This window comes from Euprymna scolopes, chromosome 36, assembly GCF_053919585.1.
Source record: "Euprymna scolopes isolate OS-2025 chromosome 36, ASM5391958v1, whole genome shotgun sequence".
NCBI lineage: Eukaryota > Metazoa > Mollusca > Cephalopoda > Sepiida > Sepiolidae > Euprymna > Euprymna scolopes.
The window spans coordinates 244370-267010 of record NC_136517.1 but is presented as its reverse complement, the minus strand read 5'-3'; the positions used below and the strand labels follow the sequence as shown (position 1 = coordinate 267010).

The 22641-nt window shown below is 32.3% G+C and overlaps 1 protein-coding gene and 1 pseudogene across 2 annotated transcripts in view; one reads left to right on the top strand and one right to left on the bottom strand.

Moving 5' to 3' along the window:
- LOC145260270 (peptidyl-prolyl cis-trans isomerase FKBP2-like) overlaps window positions 1-11112 on the top strand; it is a 51395-nt gene extending 40283 nt beyond the window's left edge. For both annotated transcript variants that reach the window (XM_080118102.1, XM_080118101.1), the window contains exons 2-5: window positions 13-194; window positions 6087-6199; window positions 10091-10173; window positions 10896-11112. In XM_080118102.1, coding sequence (XP_079974228.1) covers window positions 15-194; window positions 6087-6199; window positions 10091-10173; window positions 10896-10957 — 438 coding nt within the window. In that variant the 5' untranslated portion in view covers window positions 13-14 and the 3' untranslated portion in view covers window positions 10958-11112. The remainder of the gene's footprint in view (window positions 1-12; window positions 195-6086; window positions 6200-10090; window positions 10174-10895) is intronic.
- On the bottom strand, window positions 9379-9513 carry LOC145260900 (U2 spliceosomal RNA; annotated as a pseudogene).
- Window positions 11113-22641: the final 11529 nt, after the last annotated feature.

The window sequence follows — 22641 nt, the reverse complement described above, 5'->3', positions numbered from 1 at the left end:
CATTTCTTTCAGATATGAAGTGGTTCATCTCTATTTGTGTCTGTCTCTTTGCCTTGCATTTGGTGAAAGCATCTGAAGAAAAGAAAGAAGATAAAAAAGTGAAGCGATTGCAAATTGGCGTGAAAAAACGTGTTGATCCTGAAAAATGCAAAATTAAATCCAAAAAGGGAGATGTCTTAAAAATGCATTACGCAGTAAGTTTCTTTTTACCTTAAGCTTGTATCCTAATCTCTGTACATAATACTATGATGCCATGTGTTGAATTAAACCTCAATATAATCCAAATCTTCACCATCATGGGCTGTCATCAATTGATGGCGAAACATTAAAAAAGTTTGTGCACCATGATAGTCTCTCGCTTATTATGGTCGGAAATTCTAATCCTAAGAGCTTGGTCTTAATTATAATATTACTTGATTTTAGGGAACTTCTGGTGAACTTTTCCAGCAGGTTTGCCAAATCAAAATACATGTCAGAGTGCCAAGTGTTGGTGTTTAATAACTGCAGATATGTGTTGAAGGCAACTGGGCTGGTGTATCTATTCTCCCTCTTAGACAGGGTCAAAAAAAGTCTAAAATTTAGTTGATCCTGTACTGTCGGCCAAACTCCAACCTCTATCCCATCACTGAAATGCTGCATCCCTCTGCCTGTTTTACAACTACTCTAATGGAATGTGCTCTAATGAACTCATAATACTTGTGACTCCTTGATGTATATACCCGCAGCTAACCTGACAAGTAGCAAAATGCCACCTCTTCACTGAGGTCCATAGATGCTGAAAAGCCTTCTACTCTCATAGTTTTTTTCCCCTCTGACTGCTAGACTTTAGCATTCTCCCTTGGTGCCGTTTCCTGCTTCCCTGACTGGACTAACTTGCAGAAATTTAAATGTAATGTGAACAGATATCTCGTTGCTCAACTCCCCCACACTCCCCTGTTAAACATGATCCCAAATAGTAGCCCTTACGTTGCAATTGGCAATATGCCTGTTTGGGGTGAAAAAGAAAACAAAAATCAGAGTTAATGCACCAATTACTAGTCTCTCCCTGTTAAACATGGCCCAAGGTTCATAAGAGTAATAGTTGATGGGCAAAAATCAGAAGCTCACAGAATTAATGCTGGAGTCCCTCAGGAGTCCATCCTGGGCCCAACTCTTTTCCTGATCTACATTAATGATCTTCCAAATCACATCCTTACATCATTCGTAGACATTTTTGCTGACGACACTACCATCTATGGTAGCACATCTAAGACAGTAAACGACCAAGTTCTCTCCGATTCTCACTCCTCTGATCTTGATCATGTTGTACAATGGGGAAAGGAGTGGCTGGTTACTTTTAATGCATCTAAAACCAAGCTTCTATCTTTACATCATCAACGTTCTGATCCCCATCTGGCATCAATTAAAATGAATGGCTCTCGCCTTGGGGAGACCTCAAGTTTTGACAGACTTCTGGGCTTGACCTTTACTCCTGATCTTAAATGGAATACGTACATCAAATCTGTTGCCAAGGCCGCTGGAAAAATGGTCGGATCCTTCTATCGGTCCAATAGATATCTCGCTGCTGATGCAATTCTCTATCTATATAAGAGCCAGATATGTCCAAAGATGGAATACTGTTGCCACATATGGGCAGGAGCTGCTAGAAAAGACTTGTCCTGCCTTGATAGTTCAAAATAGACTACGTGGCCTGGTGGGAGATGTACTTTTCTCTTCGCTGCAACCTCTATCACACAGAAGAGATGTTGCGAGTGTGTCTCTGCTTTATCGTTATTTTCATAGAAAGTGTTCGACTGAGCTTCAATCTATAGTCCCTCCCTCGCCAAACTTTCACAAGAAACACTCGTCTAGCTGAAAACACTATCAATAATTCCCCCCAATCTTTATCTGTGCCTAAACCTAAACATAGATTCCATGATCAAAGCTTCTTTCTTAGAACTGCACGCCTGTGGAATTGTCTTCCGTTTTCCTGCTTTCCAGCCGTCTATAATATGGTTGTCTTCAAGTCCAACCTGAACAAGTTTCTGATGAGCCGTTCTACTTAAGTTAACAAATTTACCGAACTTCCATTACTATCGATCACTATATTGTCCTTTTGACTACTGTACACTCTTTAACCCTTATCCTTGAGTGGCCTATGTAAAAAATGCAAAAAAACAAAGAGGGTCTAACCTAAGTCCTACACTGTCTATCGAGCTCAGTTCTCTATCTCATTGTTACATCTCTGTACTAGTTTTACAAATACTTCAATGGAATGTGCTCTCTCTGATACTTGTGCCTCCTCAATGTAGATACCTCTCATAATCCCAAGAAATTATTTTTATTAATTTTTTTTTAATGGTCTAACCATGATGTTTTAGATGACGTGTAACAGTTTGGTATTTGATCCATTAAATTTCTTTGGCAATATAAGTGTTTGATCAAGAGGATGTTTTCAACAGATGCCTTGAAAACTTTGTCTTGTTCATGATGTCACTAATGCATTTTTAAAAGAGCTTTTTTTTTTTTTTTTTTTCTTTTTTACTCCATTTTTATTTCGTCAAAAGCTGAGGAGGATCTATCTTATGTATTCTTTTGTTGATCAACTCATGACAAGTTGTGAGAGCAGTCCTCCAAACGCTTGGCTAGAAATCCAACAATCATCAAAGGTCACAATCCTACTTCTCCACTCGGGCTGCTTATATACAACGTATCTTTCCCATTTGCATGAGATTTCGTGAACCACAGCTTATAAAACTACAGACACCATCTTTAATCTCTCTTTTTTGCGCGCGTGACACACACACACACACACGTGTTAAGACTTCTGTTTTCCTTAACTTAAGACAACACTATGAATATGACCTTTTAATAAGTGTTTTCAAGTTTGTGAATTTCTGTCCGCCTCACCTTAAGCATCCTTTTTTATTTTGACTATTTGTGATCGGTTTTAATTTTAAGTGTATGATGGCACGATGGATTATATTTTCCATCACTACAATGAAACCTGTGTAAAACATTTATGGAAAAAAATATAGGCATTCACTTATACTTAAATTAAAAATAAACAAATCATGATCGTGAACTGATCCTGTTTTTTGTAGATTCGAATGTAATTTTTTTATTTTTCAGTTAGTTTTAGATTAAGGGACTCTTTCCTTGATTTCATTATGATTTGAATTTATATCCGATGATTCTTTTAAAAATAGATGTTCCCTTTATGGCTGCTATCTGTATTTTGTTACAGCTTTGTCATTCAGAGTTTGTTTCCAAGTATTTCTTATGTCTGTCTTCATTAGGCCAGTTGCTCCCATCACAACTGGTATGTGTATTTCTTTCAGAAACCATGTCGTTTTTTAAATCATTTATTTAGGTTCTGATATTTTATTATTTTTCCCGTTCAGTCCTGTTAAGGCTATAATCATTTGGAATGGTGACATCAATAATGAGCGTAGTTGTTTCAGGCTTGTTCCATAAAACAATGGTTTAATGGCCTTGTCTTTTATGTATCTGCTTGCCTGTATATCTTTGTCATAGAACACTCAAACTTTTCCGTTTGATGTTATCGGTGGTAGTTCATGTTCTCAGATGTTCGATCTGTTAAGCGGCATCTCTCCACAGATCTTCCAATGACTGTATTTGTACTTTGTTGTTGCAGAAACTATAAAGGTCATCTACCAATAAGATTTGGCATTTTGAACCATTTTTTACACTTGTTAAATACTAAAAGCAAGTTGATTAAAACATTCCATGAAGCCTGAGCCATTCAACACATGCACAAAAAAAAAGAATTAAACAAAAACACCAAGACTGATCCCCATGTAATGATTTTATTAGCTGTTACGTTGTTTCTATAATAAAGGGTTGTGTGTTTGATTATCATAAAGGGAATCGTGTGTGAGTGACATGTATTTTCAGAACCTACCTCTGCTTCTTCGATGTTGGACCATCTGGAAATTTCTCATCCTGGAGGGAGACTTGATACCTGTTTTTGGATGAAGATTCAATCACTCTAAGACAAAGAATTAGTTCTATAGTTTTTATTTCACTTTCTCCAGATGTCCTGCAGAGGGTGGAAGTGAAATCGGCCTGTGTGCATGATTTATTGGACATTTTGTCTTGAGTCAGTCTTATTCAAATGCATATAAGCTTGTGACTGAAAATATAAGCTTGTTCACAATTTACAGAATTGCTTATCTTTAAAAATCTTCAGATCTTAAGATAAAATTTGGAACACCTCACAACACCTTGAAAGTTAAGATGGCTGTATTTATGAACACTTGGGGACTTATGAACTAATTGGCATACTAATTAGCATATTTAAAATTCATTTTAGCAACTTAAAGAAACATTGTGAAAGCAGCTTTAAGAAATGATAGATGAGGCTTTATCATCATGTGAAGTATTTTTCTGATGGACATTACCATTTGCCATCATCACACCATGAAAAATCCAAAATAGCCACCATGATATGATTCATAGAAAGTATTAACAAAATATGGCCTGTAGCATATCAAAGTAAATTTTGTACAGATTGCAATTATGTTTTCAAGCACATAAAACTAGGTCCCATCATTAAAAATTGCAGTATTGTAAATATATATATATATATATATATATATATATGACTTTAAAATGAACATCATGACTGAAGACAGTCAGCTGTGAATTATTTTCAATCACCTTGGAGGTTTGTAGCAAGCATAATCTAAAAATACTGGGATTTGTAGCAATCGGATTTTGCAGTTCATTGTACAATGAATTCCTGTTCTTCTAATTCCTTAATTTTGCTCTTTTTCTCATCTGTTTATGAACTTTGACTCTCAATGTATCCAGTTGTTGAACAAAGTATTATGAAATTTCCAGCACATTAAAAATTTTCTCATAAACTGAATGTATCTAATGACAACTTTCTGGCTTCCATATCCATAGATAAGTCAGTTCATTGTGCAAAGTTCCATCAGCTAATGCTAATATTTAACATTTAAGAATTACCAGAATACAAAATTTCACAGGCAACAAAATAATATAGATATGTAATTTTTATTCTTAATCCTATTATTTGAAAACATTTATTATATAAATAGGAGAAATATATAAATATATGTTGGAAAGTATCTTTGACAATCATAAAACATCTGAAGGCTTCATAGAAAACTACACGGAATTATATTCAAAATACTAATGTTATAAAAAAAAGTACTTATGCAAGAAAGATACTATACAATTTTTTATAGTATTTGCAAATTAAATTCCAATTTTATGATACTTTTTATTTATTAAATTGTTAGGTGGAAGTACAGAATAGTTACAAAACGCCCCCCCCCCCAGGAGTCTCCAATGGTGACCCCCCCCCCCACACACACACACTTCCAAATTGTGATAACTTAAAATAAGGCTGGACAGGCCATATGAACTGGATCAATCTTGGTTGGAAATTTAAGTCATAAAGAGAGATAATATTTAAGAAGCCTTTAAAACTAATTAAAAAAAAACACCGAAAAATGATGCAGGTAGTTTGCAAGGTAACTTTTATTGGCTATGGTAACATTTATTTGTTGTATATATTTTTAAATCGCTGTGGATTGTAAAACGCCCCAAATTTTGTTTTGAAAACTTGAATTTTATCTGGAAAAGGGCTTGAAAAACTTTGAAAGTGGACATTGAAAATCTGTATGAACCCTGTATTATAAATGTGTATGATGTAAATTTAAAATTTAGTTATAAAAACATTAACAATAAAACATTTTTAATTAATTGAAACTTAAAAAAAAATTTTAATCTTTTTAATGTGCAAAAAAATATTGTGGGGCGGGAAAGATTTGTGATGCAGGAAATGAGGAAATGTCTTTGAATCTTTCATTACTGGAAAATATGAAAACATTAAAATTTTATTAAAAAAACAAAAACAAAAAAACTTTTGTATCTGAATAAGATTTTATACAGAAAAATTTGAGAATGTCCCCTTTTTTTTTTTTTTTTTTTTTTTTTTTTTTTTTTTTTTTTTAGCAATGGCAAAATATAAGTTAATACGAATTGTCTATTATCATATAATAAATTAATGTTTCTATTAGGTTAAAATTTTTGTTTTAATTTATAATTTTCAGGGTAAACTTGAAGATGGCACAGAATTTGACAGCAGTCATTCGAGAAATGAACCATTTGAGTTTACTCTTGGAGCCGGACAAGTAATTAAAGGTTGGGACCAAGGATTGTTGGGGTAGGTATTTTTCAGCTTCCTAATTTCTAATATTTTGAATATGTAAATAATATGAAATAAAATTAAAAAAACTAAAGTAAATGTAAGACATCAAGATCTTCCATATTTGGAGTTAGCACTGAGCAATCTGTAGAGATGTGTAGCAAGTCTCAATCGGTAGTCAAGGCTCTACCGTTTTCATTCTTTTCAACTGTAACAATTATCATAGAATATTGAGTGAAATGTTTTTCAGACTATTTATTATTTTAAGTGGAAATGTGGGATGACCACTTAAGTTGCCAGATTTAAATACTTGCAATTTTTGTTTTAAAAAAATTTTATTTTCGGGATATATATAATTTATTTTTTCAAAAGATATCATACATGGATTCTTGAGTTGGAAAAGAAAAAAGAATAAAAAAAATTGACTTAATTCCACCATAATTATATGGAAATTCTGAATTCAATTATGTAGAATTGCAACAACATTGTTTGGCAAGGAGTACAAATAATAAAAAAAAAATTTTTTTTTCTTCCAAATCTCATCTCCTCGATCGGAGGAAATGTCGTTAGCAAAATAGCTGTGGGTAATTGTAACTTTTGCTTATAAGCATATAAATTAAAAAAAAAAATTTGAAATGATTGGAGTATCCTTTTTTACATTATCAAAAAATTTAATTTTATTTTGAATTTGTAACTTTTGCTTATCAGCATATAATCACCCACATCTATTTTGCTAACATTTCCTCCGATGAGATGAGCCATTTGTCGAAAATCCATGGATCAAGGAAAAAAAAAACTTTAAAAATTATTTGTACTCTGTCAAACGATAAATTTTGTAATTCTACATGATTTAAGTCAGAATTTCCATTTATGCTATTGCTCTAGCTTGTATATTGAGCTTTCTTTATCTGCTTGGGATTCTTATAAATATTGAGACTAATATTTTATTTTTACAGTATTATACAATCTGCAATCCTCTGGCATTTCAGTATTTCATTTAAAATATCTATAATATAAAGGTGTGTGTCTCTGTCTCTCTCTAATAGGCTCCTATATGGTTGACTATTTTAAAAAACTGATAATAAACATATAATGATAGATGTATCAAGACACAAGAATGGGTATATTTGATCTGGAAGAACGGTGGTTCATTAAAATTATGGGGTCTGCGTTCGCGCCTGGTTCCCCAAGTATGGAAATAAAAAAAATTAAAAAAAAAAACGTTTACAAGTGTTTTTGATATAGATGTACATAAGAATATTTTGATAAGTATGTTTTAACTTAAATAGGGATGGTATAATGGAAATAGGCACAAACTTTAATAAAGACTTTTCATACCTATCTGCGTAAGTATATTTTGATAATTATGTTTCAGTTTGAAGAAATATGGTATAATAAAATTATGAGGTGTTCGTTCGCACCTGAGCTCCATAGAATGGAAATATGTCAGACAGTTTAACAAGGTTTTTTTTTAATATAGATCCACAGAATATTGTGATGAGTGTTTCAGTGTAAACAGGTATCGTATAATAAATTATGGGGTCTATCTATTTTATTTTTACTTTCATCATATTTTGCTTTGGTTTTGATACCCCCAAATTCAACCCAAATTTACAACCCTTCCTTTTCATAACCTATCATACTTTCATAAATCAGTCCATTTTCTGTAGGCTGTTTTTGAACCCAGTCAACGACGGATACTTTTACTAGTGTGTATATATGTGTGTGTGTGTGTATATATATATATATATATATATATATATATGGCAATTTGGCTACACAGGTTTCTGTATGGAGATGAAATTCAGAAGATTCTGTGTGGCTTAATTGCCATATCTTCATAACTTGGCTATACTCCTGTATTGAGCACTGTTAAAATAAATACTAAAACTCCATATATATAAAATATATCCCCTTATAAAATTTTATGTGTATACATGAAATAATATATAATAAATGGTGGAAGATTTCATAGACAAGAGTCATATTTTATTAACTGTTCATCTTACATACTGGTAGGAGTTGAATCTTATGAAATTTCAAGAGTTTTTCGTTTACTTACTTGTGATAAATGCTCTTCCACTTAGCCAGTTCAAAGCATCCATAGTGTTTGATGGCCATTTGTAAGAATTGTAAGGTATATGACCATCGAGTCAGGATTATATGCGGATTCATAATTTGCATGTGCAATTGTTAGGCATTGAAAGGGAGAAGAGATCTCTATCAGAGAGGAAAAAAAAAAAAACCTGTGACAAACCAGATGACTCCATGGCCATACACATGACTTCACTTGCCATTTATTGCAATGATACTAGTCTCTCCCTCCTGGACAGGGTTCAAGAGTCGCCAACCTGATAGGTCCTGAACTGTCATCTAAGCTTCAACTTCTGTCCCATTGACAAAATATTGCAACTCTGCCTGTTTTTCAAGTATTTTAATGGTGGATGCTCTGACAAACTACAAGCGCTTGTATCCTTTCAACATAAATACCTCCGACAAACCCAACAAGCAGCAAAGTCCCACCCCTACACTGTAGACATCCCTAGATGTAAGAAAGCCTTCTACTCCAATAATTTCTTCCCTAGAACTGCTAGACTTTGGAATTTCCGTTCCAGGTTCCTGCTTCCCCAACTATACTGACCTGCAGAAGTTCAAGTGTAATGTGAACATTTTGCTGCTCAACTCCTTACATAATATCCCTTCAACATATCCCTGATAGTAGCTTCCTACATCAAAGTGGCACTGTGCCTTGTTTGGTATGGAAATGTAATATAAAAAAATTAATTTGTTAAATTTTATATTGGGTCATTCCAGTAAAGTTCAACAAGAGTTCATTCTAAAAGTTCGCAATTTGTTTTCAAATTTTAATTTCTTTGAATATGAGTTACACCATTCCTGAATTTCTCATCTTGATCGATCTTTTATTTGAAACAAGGCCGATAGCCATTAGTCGCGTGCTCTCGTTTAATGAATGAATGCGTGAATGTAGGATTGACATGAAATTCTTAAAGATAAACTAAAATGACCGAAAAATGGGCTGAAAATAAATAAAAAGTAAATGACTTAGAATGACTTTAATGAACTTAAGGATGAATTGAATGACCTTAAGAATGACTTGAATGCTTAAAAAATAACTTGAATCCTTCAAAAACAACTTGAATGATCTGGAGAATGACTTTGAAACTGACTGGTTGTAAAGTGGGTGATCATTTTACATTAAATTAATAGAGAAAAGTGATCCCCCACTTTATATCACAGTTACAAACATAGGTACAGCATGTAGTAAGAACAAATACTACACTTTGATCTTGGCCAAAAGACCAAGAAAAGCTTAAAAAGCTAAGAACAGCATCTATTAACAACAGACCTTTGATCTTAACCAAAAAGGCCAAGCACAAGTGTTACGGACAGACTGACCGAACAACGGAGCGACTTATAGAGTCGCTTGCACGCGACTAAAAATGGGCAATTAAAAGAATTTTGTTTATTTTGAGTATCTAGTTCAGAGTAGCTTTTATGTTAGGCTCTTTAGATTCTAATTTTTATGTCTACAATCTGAATTTTCTGAAATGTTAAAATCATTTATTTTAGATTTACTAAACCGCAAGCCCCTCCCTCCTTTGGTTGTTATTTTGACACTCTTTAGTTTTTTTTTTTTTTTTTTTTTTTTTTTTAATTTTCCAAGATACTTTTCTGATAAGTTCCATTAAAAATGTGGCTATTTTGATGTTCTTTTGATCACTAAAATCTTTTTTAAATTGTAAAATTCAGATAAAAGCTTTAGAATGTTGTATATAAACATTGTCCACTTTTGGTACTGAGTTGGATTGTGTTAGGTGAACAATTTAGATTTATTTTAAAAACAGTTGTTTGATTTGTGTAATCTGATTTTCATATTTCTCTCTACAGAATGTGTGAAGGAGAAAAACGTAAACTTGTTATTCCTCCCGACATGGGTTATGGATCAAGAGGAGCTCCTCCAAAGATTCCTGGTATGCACTAGACTTTTTTAAGATTTGAAAGTAAAATTTAATTATGGTATTATCATTTGGTCCTTAAATTAATAATTGTATTAAAATTAATGGCAATTTTTTTAATACTTACTCATAAAGAGCTTATGGATGGCATTAGTTTTACCCTTTCTTTATAAGAATACTTTTTGAAAAAACACCAAAAAACTTTCACACAAAATAAAAATTACTATTCTTGGAAATTACTGTTCTTGGGAAATCTTTTAAAAAATTAACTATAATTCTGATTGTATGAAAAGAAATGCAAAATGAAAATATTGATAACTTGCAGTTCCTACCCAGTGTTGTTCGGGATGCTGTAAAGTTTTTATTTTTTTTCTGCACAATTTTAACAAGAAAAATAACATTTTAGTTGTAAGGAGACCACTTTTTAACCTTCAATTACAAAGAACAATGTGAGTTTATCCCCCTTACTAATTTAGATTTTTATATTTTTGTCATAATTGAAAATGTTTCCATATTATCAGTTTCCTGGGTGGCACTACATAATTTTTATAATAAACTGTAGCAAAGTATGTTATTACTGTACTGATAATATGGTATGACAAAACAAATTTAAATTTTATGTCCTTAAATGCTCTTCATGTCCAACTTTGATAATTTCACAAGATTGTATATCTGATTAGGTGTTTTGATTTTAAGATTAATTCTAAATTTTTTTTATTTTTTAAAAATCTTTTTAGGTGAAGCAGTTTTGATATTTGAAGTGGAACTTTTGAAGATTGATAGAAAATCTGAACTTTAGCAGGAGCTGCACAATAAAGAGGCGAATTAGCGTGAAATGTACATTAAAAAAATTTTTATGAATGATTCATTAACATATTTCCATTCTTGAATGTTTACTGGTTTATTCAATATTTTCTAACTTGAATAATAAAAACAAAACATCCATTGTCATGACTCGGAGTTTATTTTACTTTTTGTTGCTTAGAATCCCCTCCTCTCTTCCCCACCAACTGACCACCTATTGAAATGTGGATGCCATTTCCATTTCTGTGATGATGACTAGTTTTAACAAGTATCCATAGGCATTTGCTCTTGTAACACGTAAAATAAAACCAAACAAGAAAATATTGCAGTCACCACTTATTATTCTATGCAAACTGACTTCTGGACATTTTTTAAGATTTAAGTTTCTGGAGTGGCTGACTTTAGTAATGTCCACTGTCTGATAAGTCATGGCCTGTTTTGAATCTGAGTTAATTGAGATGTTGCCAGTTAATATTGTGAGAGGGAGTACATGATTTTTAGAAGATCCTTTTAATGTATCTCGAGTTTTTTTAAGAATGTTTGAAAAAAGTTCAAACTGTTTTTCTTTAATGATGTGCCAATTATTGTTTTATTTATTTTATTTTATTTTTTGTATTGTCTATTTACTTGTCCTCAAAAAAAAAAAAAGTGGGGGGGGGGGCGCTGCTGGATTTGGACAGAAATATAAATTGTTGCTAGGCAGATTTCTCCTTCAATGATTGAGGACAGAACAGACACTATACTTTACTCCTAGCCAAAAAACCCTGTTGATAATTTTTGTACACTGTCAGCTAGAGCTGTAGACTATGCAGGCGGCACTTTCGGAACAATTTGTTGGCTCTGGGTAATGTTTAAGGATGGGATCCTGGTAGCTGAAATAAAAGGCTTGATTACTTTGTATGGCCCTTTATCCAAGAGTCCCTAAAGAAACAAACTGGCTCAACAGCTTTCAGAAAAACAAACTACGACTGTCTAATATTCAACCTCTCTGACCATCTGAAATCTCTTCATCTGACCAAGTCTTAACTTTGTTATTGGTCATTTGATCACCTAAAAGTTGACTACTTGAGATAACAGCAAGACATTCAAAGGAGTTTATCTACTGATAATCTTGAACATTACTTAGTCATTTCGGACAAGTTCTTGCATTTGAACTGCATATTGAACCCTCGTTTGAAAATCTTTAGGCTTCAAGTGTTGAACAAGCTGAACTTTATAAAGAGTTTTAAACTGCAGAATAGTGTAGTGAGCTTCGACATATCCCAAGTTGTGTGGAACATCGTTGAATCTGTTTTAGGATACTACTCTACGCTCTCGCACTCTTTCCCTATTTTCATTTGTGCTGAAGTTAAGGTCTGCCAGCTTGCAGAAGATCAAGTATAGCTCTTTGGTCTCCAAATCGGTGCACAATGTTCCAAACTTGTCACTGGGGCTATCTCTTACATGAAAATGCTGTCGATAAGTTTTTTGAGTCAAAACAATTGGCCCTTGATTTTGGTAAAACAATTTTATGACTTGTGTACGTTGTTCAATGCTATACTTATCCATAATTAATTTCCAAAATATTATCTGAAATAGAGAAAAAAAAAAATCGTTAATAGTAAAATGACAAAAACTTTCAATCCTTCAGTGACTTTTTGGACACCCTGTATTTTAGTAGGATTTCTAATGTAGAGATGGGATTTTGCTGCTTGTGTTGGTCAGGGGTATTTATGACAAGATGGGTACAAGGGCTTGGAATTCATTAAAATACTTATAAAATAGGCACAGAAATACAATATTTCATCAACATCAATATCAGACAGGGGCTGGAGTTTGGCGACTTTTTTTTAAACCTTGTTTAGAAGTGAGAGACTAGAAGCAATGCACTAGCCCAAATGTGACAACAATGCTCCATACATTGGCCTTGTAGAGATGCAGGATACTTTCAGGCATAAGTAACTTTCTAGCACAGTAGAGAGAACCCACCTTCTTTACAGCAGCCTTGGCAGTGCCCTTGATGTATGTGTTCCAATTCATGCTAAAGTTAAGCTGAGGAGTTTGAATGAAGAGCTTGCAGGTAGTGTCTGTTATAGAGCGTGGTGTCATCAGCAAATATACTCATCTCGGAGATAATTTTATCAGGGAAGTCATTTATACAATGAGGAATTATGGTTAAAGGATTGACCCGAGGCACACCTGCATTTATATCATGTTCTTTTGACATACGACCATCGAGGACAATCTGAATTTTTCCCTTAAGAAAAAAATTGATAATGTTAAGTATTCATCCAGTAATACCTTATGGTTTAATTTTCATTGCGCCAAGAACTTAGATATATCTAGAACTACTTCCCCATTCTCCCTTGCCTTATTCAGTGTGTGGTATATACATTCAGATTACAGTTAGGATAAGTATTCAGGATAGCTAAACAGATGGTAAAAACAAAAATGAATATTGTTAAAGAGAAGTGCATTTAAAATGACAATGGGTTACAAGGAAAAATGCTATTATGAGAGAATACTAAGTTTTCATGCAACCAATAAAATTTAGAGGTTGTAGAAGCAGTTTTTAGTCTAGCTATAAGAATTGAGAAAGAAATATTGAAAGGTGTAAGATGGAGAAGGATAATGAAAATGAGTTACAAGCAACAAATGAACAGAACAAGGACAATGCTATTATATTTCCATGGGACAGAAAAAAAATTTAAAAGCAGTATCAGACCAACCATAAGAATTGAGAAATTCTATGCGAATCTGTGAAAAAGTGTAAAGCTACAGGTGAAACAGGTATTGAGATAATCATAAAGAGGTTTACTAAAAATATCAGTACAATTGTGAACTGTTACAAGGATAAAAAAAAAAAGCTCCGAATAGAAGTAAAATTAATTCTGTGAATGTAACATTCCATGTTAGAATATGTGAAGAAGAAGCACAGTTAATTTTCAAGCTAGAGCTGAAATGTCTTAATATGTAACCAAAATATTTGTATAAACAAAAATTTATACTAAATAAATATATAGCTCTACTTGTTATTGAGCATTGTATAAACACTAAGGATTCACTGGATTAACAATTTTTGGATGGATGGACAAAACTTAACTGTTTATATTTTAATTATAAAAATGGACCGTCTGGCTGTCCTTGTTTGCTTGAATCATACGTATGTCTGTGTGCGCATGTATGTATATATATATATATGTGTGGAAATCTAGATGCCTGCATGATTTCACTGTAAAGAATCATTGGATTCAATGTTGTACCTAATACATAAGAATTTAAATACAGGACTTATCTAATAGCTAAATGTTTTGGTTTTGATTCTAGCTGATAGCACCAAAGTCATATTTCTTTTTAAAACTTGAAATCACTACTATATATTGGGTACAATATAATAATCAATAGAGAATTTGCTCTATAATGATAAATATGAAATCTGCATAAACTAAAATATTATATTAAAGCAAATTTTACGACCAGGCAGTATGCTAATATATATATATATATATATATATATATTACACACATATTCTGATGAATTAAATATATTGATAGAATGAACTAAAACCAATATTTTTTTAAGTGCTAAATACATGTGTACAGTTTTTATAAATAAAATTATGTAAAAATTGTAACATGTCATGAGTTCTCCCAAATGAATATCGCAGTCAGTTTTTCTAACGGCAAGATTTATTTGAAAGTCCTGATGACACGAAAATGTCAAAATTATGATCAAGCCGCATAGACTCCTTACTAATATATATATACTTTCCCATCGTTTTTGATGTATGAGGTTCTGCGGCAACAACTAAGTTGTTTGGAAACCCACACAGATAATTTGTTTTATAGTGGTGAAGGCTTTGTGGAGAACCAACCACATTTTTGATATTACTACTAATCATTGTTGGTGCAAATGACTGCCACAAAGCAGAGCATACAGTAGACTGCAGGTTTTTACATCAAAGTTTTCCTTCTAGATGCATGTCTTAACGAAGACTGGGGGAGCATCTGACCAAGTGAATTAATGCACTACCAGATACCAACCAAGAAATTTCTGACTCACACTATGGATCTTGCTTGTTTGCTCCCCATACACATTGAATGACATTGTTTTGTGGGATCACCCATTAAAACAGGTAGTGTTTGACACCACAAAAGGCAAACATTACCCATCATATCAAGAAAAAGTGAGAAAAAAAAAATCCTTTATGGCATTTTATCTGATTTATCTACTAGATGAACTGTTTAAACTTATTTGGGGTGTGATAGATTGAATGCAAGGCAGTATAGTAAAACTGGACGTTATCTTTATCCTTGCATCTTACCATCACTGGATTATATCACAAAGAGATGACGTCATAAAGTTACCTATATGCCCATTTAATTGTTTGTATATTTCAATATAAAAGCATTGTGGGTGCATTTTCCAATTATACAATATAATATATGTGTTTGGATGATTTATAATTGGAATTGAAAGAAGTACATTTTATAGTATTGAAATCGGTATCGGAAAAATTTGTGAATTTTTCCAATGCCAAGACAGATTCTTTGAATTGTTTTGTTTAAAATTTCATTTTGCATTGCTAGTACTAATAATAAATATTCATTGCTTTTAAACTACCAATAAAACTAAAATGTATAGATCAACTCTGATGTGTATTTTTACGGGCTAAGTCACAAATCACAGCATGCGTTTGTGAGAAAAAATTTTTCTGAAGCATTAAATTTTTTTGTGAAATATTTCTATATGAGGAATCTTTTTGAGGTAAGATCTATTGAGAAAGACACAGTTTGTATTAAGAAATACACACTTTAAATGTGTAAACATAAGGTAAAGTTATCCAATATGGCCCAAATGGATGGTCATTTAGAATAACTTGTTATTCTTCACCTAATATTTATATATTTAAAATGTGTATTTCTCAATAGATTTTGTCTCAAAAAGATTCCTCATTTTTTAATTTTTATTTCACCTCAAACAAGGCACAGAGCCACTTAGTTGTAAGGGGGTCACTATATGGGACCAGATTTGCAGGAATACTATTTATGGAGTTGGGCAGCAAGATGTCTGTTCACATTACACTTAAATTTCTGCATGTCAGTACAGTCAGGGAAGCAGGGCCATGGGAGAGAATTCCAAAGTGCAGCAGTCTAAGGGTAAAAGTTGTTTTACAAGTATTTTAATGGAATGTACTCTGATGAACTCATTGCACTTGTGCCCCCTCACACCCCTTCACTGTTGAGTTCCCTAAATGCCAGACAGATTGCTAGACTTTAGAATTCCCTTCCTGCTTCCCTAATTGTACTGAAATGCAGAAGTTCAAATGTAATGTATACCAACATCTTAATCTTTCTTAGGTGAGTATAAAAAAAAAAAATTTAATAAAAGCTCTTTGAGTAGAAGGTTTTATGGTATCTAGGGATCTCTACAGTGTAGGGGTGGGATTTTGCTGCTTGTCGAGAATATTGTTGCCGAGACGGTACTAGTGCTTGGAGTTTGTCAGAGCACTTGCCATTAAACTACTTGTAAAACAGGCACAATTATGCCATGTTTCAACAATGGGACAGCGGTTGGAGTTTAGTTGATAGTTCAGGACCTATTAGGTTGGCAACTTTTTTTTTAACCCTGTCTAAGAGCAAGAGACTAGTGGCAGATGCATCAGCCCAGATCTTGCAACAATGAGACCAAGAAAAAAAAAAAAAAAAATCAACTTTATAGGTATATAGATCAATAAGAGGCATTAATACACACTAGTTAACAAATAAATATAACATTATTAGAAGTGAAGGGAAGGCTATAAAAATAAAAAAACAACTGTGCATGTGTGGTCCCTCTCTGGTGCTGCATGTGAGATGACGCCACAAAAAATAGTGAAGAAATGATGACTGCGAGAAGTGTAAAGTGCCAACGTTCCTTCACATTTTCGCCAAATTTCAGAAAAATTTAATGGATGGGGCAAAAGTTATGGGATAAAAAGTGTCAATTTTTTGCAATTTTGGGGCATTTGTGATCCATTTTGAGTTCTTGGGAATGCCAAATCCCAGTGAAAATGAACAAACGGTGCAGTTTCATGTCTTACGGCATATATATTTTAATTCAGCACCATGGAAAACCACTATATAGATATACATATCAAGTTTTTGAGTAATATGAAAAGAGCTCCAAAAAAGGCATGTTTTTTTTTAGCCCTAAAAGTCCCAGAGGGATGCAAACCAGAATTTTGCCAGGTTCACCTATACCGAATTTATATTAAGAACAATGGCCTCCACATTTTGGCCAAGTTTCAGGAAAATCTAATTGATGGATCAAACACTATGGGGCAAAAAGTGTCATTTTTTACCTCTTTTGAGCCCCTGGGGATGCCGAATCCCAGTGTAAATGAATAAGCGTGCAGTTTCAGGCCTTAACACATGTATATTTGAGTTGACCACTGTGAAAAACCACTATATAGTCAGACATATTGGGTTTTTGTTGAGAAATATGAAAAAAAGCCACAAAAAGGGGCGTTTTTAGCACTAAAAGTCCCCGGGGATGTGAACCAGAATTTTGCCAGGGTCACCCATACTGGATTTATATTAAGAACAATGGGCTCCACATTTTGGCCAAGTTTCAGAAAAATCTAATTGATGGATCAAAAGTTATGGAGCACAACGTATCATTTTTGGCCATTTTTTTTTACCTCTTGAGCCCCTGGGGATGGCTACGAGAATTTTTGCAAAAAACATTTTTTTACTGTGCACATCTATTTAATGAAATATAATTTGTGGCAAAATTTCAGGAAAAATCTAATAGACGGTTATCTGGCAATCGTCCAGAATAACGGATGCGTGGACGCCACTGAAAACAGTCCCTCTCCGATAAACCGGAGGACCAAAAAATTACTTCCACTTGGATTATTCAGACTGTTATTTTCATGTATGTGATTCTCGTGTCTTAGCTGATGTAACCTTACACTTGCTTTAAGTGTATGAAATTTCAAACAAAACACTTTAAATGAATAGTCTGCTCTCGTTTTGTTAGCCATGACCGAGTAGAAGTCTCAAGTAATTCGTAATTGCATTCTTAGTATCGCCTGTACTGAGAATTGAACCTTCAAGCATCATAAGCCTGTCCCTTAGAATTCATTGAGACATAACCCATCTAATAAGATTAGATGCATTATAACTAAACACTACTCGTTTAATTGTAAATTTACACTTATATAAATGCAACACATGTTGACATGTAAAAGTAATTGAAATATTTTTCACACTTTGCAACAAGCCAATCACACATATAGGATATTACATTACTTGACAACAGAAGAACATCTATTATTTTCTCCCCTGAAGATATACAACTCTTGAAAATTAGGGACATCAACACTTACCATCTTGTATGACACATGTTGGTAAATAAATGTAATGTAATTGAAAATTCCTAATATTGGTCATTATTTTTTTTTTTATATATACTCTCGTATCCAGTTTCCTATGAACTGCATTGATATAGCCTTCAAACAACTCCTTTAACAGAAGAAAATGACACTAAACTGCATGACTTGTAACTTCAAAATAGAAAATAGTGCTGTTTACATCCTTAAAATGAGGCATGTTTGTCAATGTGAGGTGCAGTTTGAATGTTAAAGTTATATAAAATGCTTTGTTAGAAGCATTGAGTCAGTAAAGAATATTTGTTTTGAAAGCCTTATTGATAAAGATTTTAAAATAAAATACAGTAAAACTTCTTTAATTTGAACTTCATCTAAAGTTGGACTTCTTCTAAACCTGGACATTCTCGTCATTGAAATTATATTAGCATATTTGATGCGGAGTTGCAGTAAAATTGTTTACATGGTTTAGTCAGATATTGCGCAGAAATGTTAATATTGGTACTATGTAATTAATGTAGATTAGCTATTGATAATTAATTTACACTAACTGTAATTTTTTTTCTTTCAGATTGCTATATTTAAAATAGTGTAAAACAACCCATTACAATGGCTTGCAACTCTAAAAGAAAACAAGTGACACTGACTTTACTCAAAAAACGTCAAATTATAGAAAAATTAGATGCTGGAGTTGAAAATAGCGTTATATTGAGAGATTATAAGATTGGAAGAAGTACCCTGTTTTATATCAAAAAGAAAAAGGAGGAAATATTGAAGGCTGCTCCTTTCTCTTCAAATAAAAGACATGTCAAAAGAAGGACTCTTTGCAGACCAAAGCACTTGTTGAAGTTGAATTCGATTGAATATTGCATGAGTGGTTTGTAGCAAAACGGAATGAAGGTATAGCAATATCTGGGCCCATGTTAATTGCTAAAGCAAAATCTCTTAAGGATGAGTTGAATATCGCAGAAGATATGAAATTCAGTGAAGGCTGGCTTAGGAGCTTTAAGAGTAGACATGGTATAAGACAATTAACAATGTCAGGCGAACAATGGTCTGCTGATACACCCGCAGCATCAAATTATTGTGACAAATTCAAGACGAGAATTGCCGATTATGGTTTAACACCAAAGGATGTTTACAATGCTGATGAAAGTGGCATAAATTGGAAGTGCTTACCTACAAAAACATTAGCCTGATCCAAGGAGCAGAAAATAAAAGGATCCAAATTAAATAAAAAAAGACTAACAGTGATGGTATGCGCTAATGCTTCTGGAACTCATAAACGAAGCTTCTTGTCATCGGCAAATCAAAGTGTCCCTGAGCATTGAAAAGAGTTTTGCCTTTGCAAGTATCCTATTATTCTTCACAAAATGGATGGATGAATCAAGTTGTTTAAAAAATGTTTTTTGCAAGAATTTGTGCCAGTTGCCCAAAGGCGTTTTCTTGAATTAGATAAACCGGATTCAAAGTGCTTGCTTGTGTTGGACAATTGTAGAACACATCCTCCTGAGTCAGAACTAGTGTCATCTTGCGGGAATATTTTTGTGTGCTACCTACTGCCTAATGTGACTTCTCTCATCCAACCTATGGATCTAGGGATTATTTGGAACTTAAAATGTTTCTACAGAAATGATTTCATGATGAATATGATAAATAGTACTGTCACTCCGTAGAGATATAATCGTAAAGAAGCTACAGAAACAAGAAATTGTAGATTTTCGTGATCGCTTACGGAATACAATGGCAGCGCCCCAGAGCTCAATCGATGAAAATAGAAACTGCAATGACTCATTCAATGAATAAATAAAAAAACTGTATTTTACATAAATGTATGATTTTTGTAGATGATAACTTAGGTCATAAATACCTAACAAGTAAGAGTAGATTTAATTTAATTATGTTTTTGTTCCTGGTAATAATATTTAACAATTCTTACTTGCAATATATCTTAAACTCAACTTAATATATACTTGAAGTATCATATAGCAATGAATTTCATTTACGATTTCTTAATTCTTAGAAAATTAAAGTTAACTGCAGCACATTTTTTTTACCATGAAACTTGAACAGCATCCTCTAATTTTAACGAAGCGGATGTTCAAATTATAGAAGTTATACTGTACATTAATTCTAATTGTTAGTACAATTATATATATATTGAGATCCATCTGTACAAGTTAATCCAGTGTTTAAATAATAATGCTCAACAACAAGTAGACCTATTTATTTAACATAAATTTTTATTTATACAAACATTTCGGTTACACATTTGCAGACATTTTAACTCCAGAATGATCTTATCTTTGCCTTTATATTAAAATTTTACCCATGAAAGTCCAACTGATTTCTAATTGAAGCATGTCTGCAAATGTGTTGCCAAACTGTATTTCAAAATCAGACCTAAATAGCAATCACGACAACTATAAAATTCTAGTTAATGTTTATAAGAATCTAACCATGTTTCAAATTTCATGAGGCCATTCATATCAAGTAAATAAATATTTTACCAAAAACCATGACTTTAACTTTATTAGGTACGGGCAATTAATGGCTACTTCGGTAGGATGGGGGGGACACACACACACATGGTTTTTAACGCTGGTTAATCATAATAATTTTTTAAATTTTCGAGTACTTTTTATTGTATTTGAAAGATTATAGTTTAAAGTTAATTTCTCAAAGAAAAAGGTGTGTGAAATAATAAAAAATACATGGAATAATTTTATCTCAAATCTAAAAAACCCTAGATTTCACATTCATCATGACAAAAATCGTGTTTACATTTTTCTGGCAAGAAAAATATAAGTTTTCTGGAATTATTTCCACCTTAAGTATTAAGTTAAAGTCTTAAGATAATGAATTAATACAATAAATGTACTTAACTTTTGCTAAAAAAAGTAATAATTATCCAAAAATGTATCACTGATAGGAACGAGCATTGTTTATCGTATCCATAACACCTCTGGTAGCAAAATTGAAATATTTATGGAAGGACAAATTAGACATAATTTATGTCTTTATTTAACATTATTTCGGCATACAGAGCGATTTTTTTTTTTTTTTGAATCACAGACCCTCCTTCCTTCATTTAAAAATGCATAAAAGTTAATTAAATTCATTAATTATACTACTGACAATTTATTCTTTGAAAAAAAAAAAAAAATTTAGCACCATTATTTATTAATACAGAATTACAATTGGTTAAGAAAACAACTTATAATCATTGAAAAAATTACACACTGAAAAAATACAGACTTGCGTTAAAATTTATAATGTTTACGTGAAATTTAAGTTGATAAACACAAACAGGCGGGTAGTTGAAAAGAGGAAAAGGGTGGGCAAAACAGACTGGTTTTCTTTTCAACTCTGTACATCCGTACTTACCGACATGGAACGTTTGTATAATTTTTGCCATTTTTTAATTAAATTATTTTTCTATGTTCCTGTTTTTTAATTTAATTTTTTTACTTTATTTTCCAAGATTATATGAACATTATTTTATGTTGATAATTATACGTTCTTGCGTGCAATGGAAATATTAGAATCTTACATGTAAAGATTATGTTAAAAATGTAAGCGTAAAAAAAAAGTAGAAATAATTTTTGCAATTATAATTTTTTTGTGAAAATATTAAATAAACAATGCTTAATTCAATGATAATATTGGTAGTTCGAGAAATAAATTTTTCTTTGAGTTATATCGAATTCATTAATACGGACTTTAGGGGCTTTTTTCGTAATGTTCCTGCAAAAATTTTATTTTTATTTTATTGTTACAAATTACGATGCTTTATTTATATAAAAAAAGCAAAAATAAATTCTTGCGTTTTATTTACTACTGAAAACCATAACTTTAGTAAAGGTATTTTTTGTTTAAACAAATAATACATTTTCACTAAGATTTAAATAAAAATAATTAGTTCATTATATTCTGCGATCATTATTTGAAAAATACTGAAAATTTCATTAAAATTGGTTAATTTCCTGATTTTTGGTTAATTTTTAAGTAAAGGGAGGGGTCAAAATGTTTATACATTTTGAGCAGCGGCATTCATTTTGCCTGTACCTAAATTTTATTGAATTTATGACTCATCTTCCTGAGTCAGTTATAAACACTTTTATACTACAGCCCGACCAAATAGGGGGAAAACAAACACAAGTTATTTATTTTTTTTAAAACAAAAATTTGAATTAAAGAAGGCTGGTGTCATTCACTTCATATCACACAGACATGATCATCACTTAAGTAATGATCAGTTTTAAGTATCATGGTTCATTATAACTACCTACTTACATTACAGTATGTAAGAAAATAGATTTTCCAT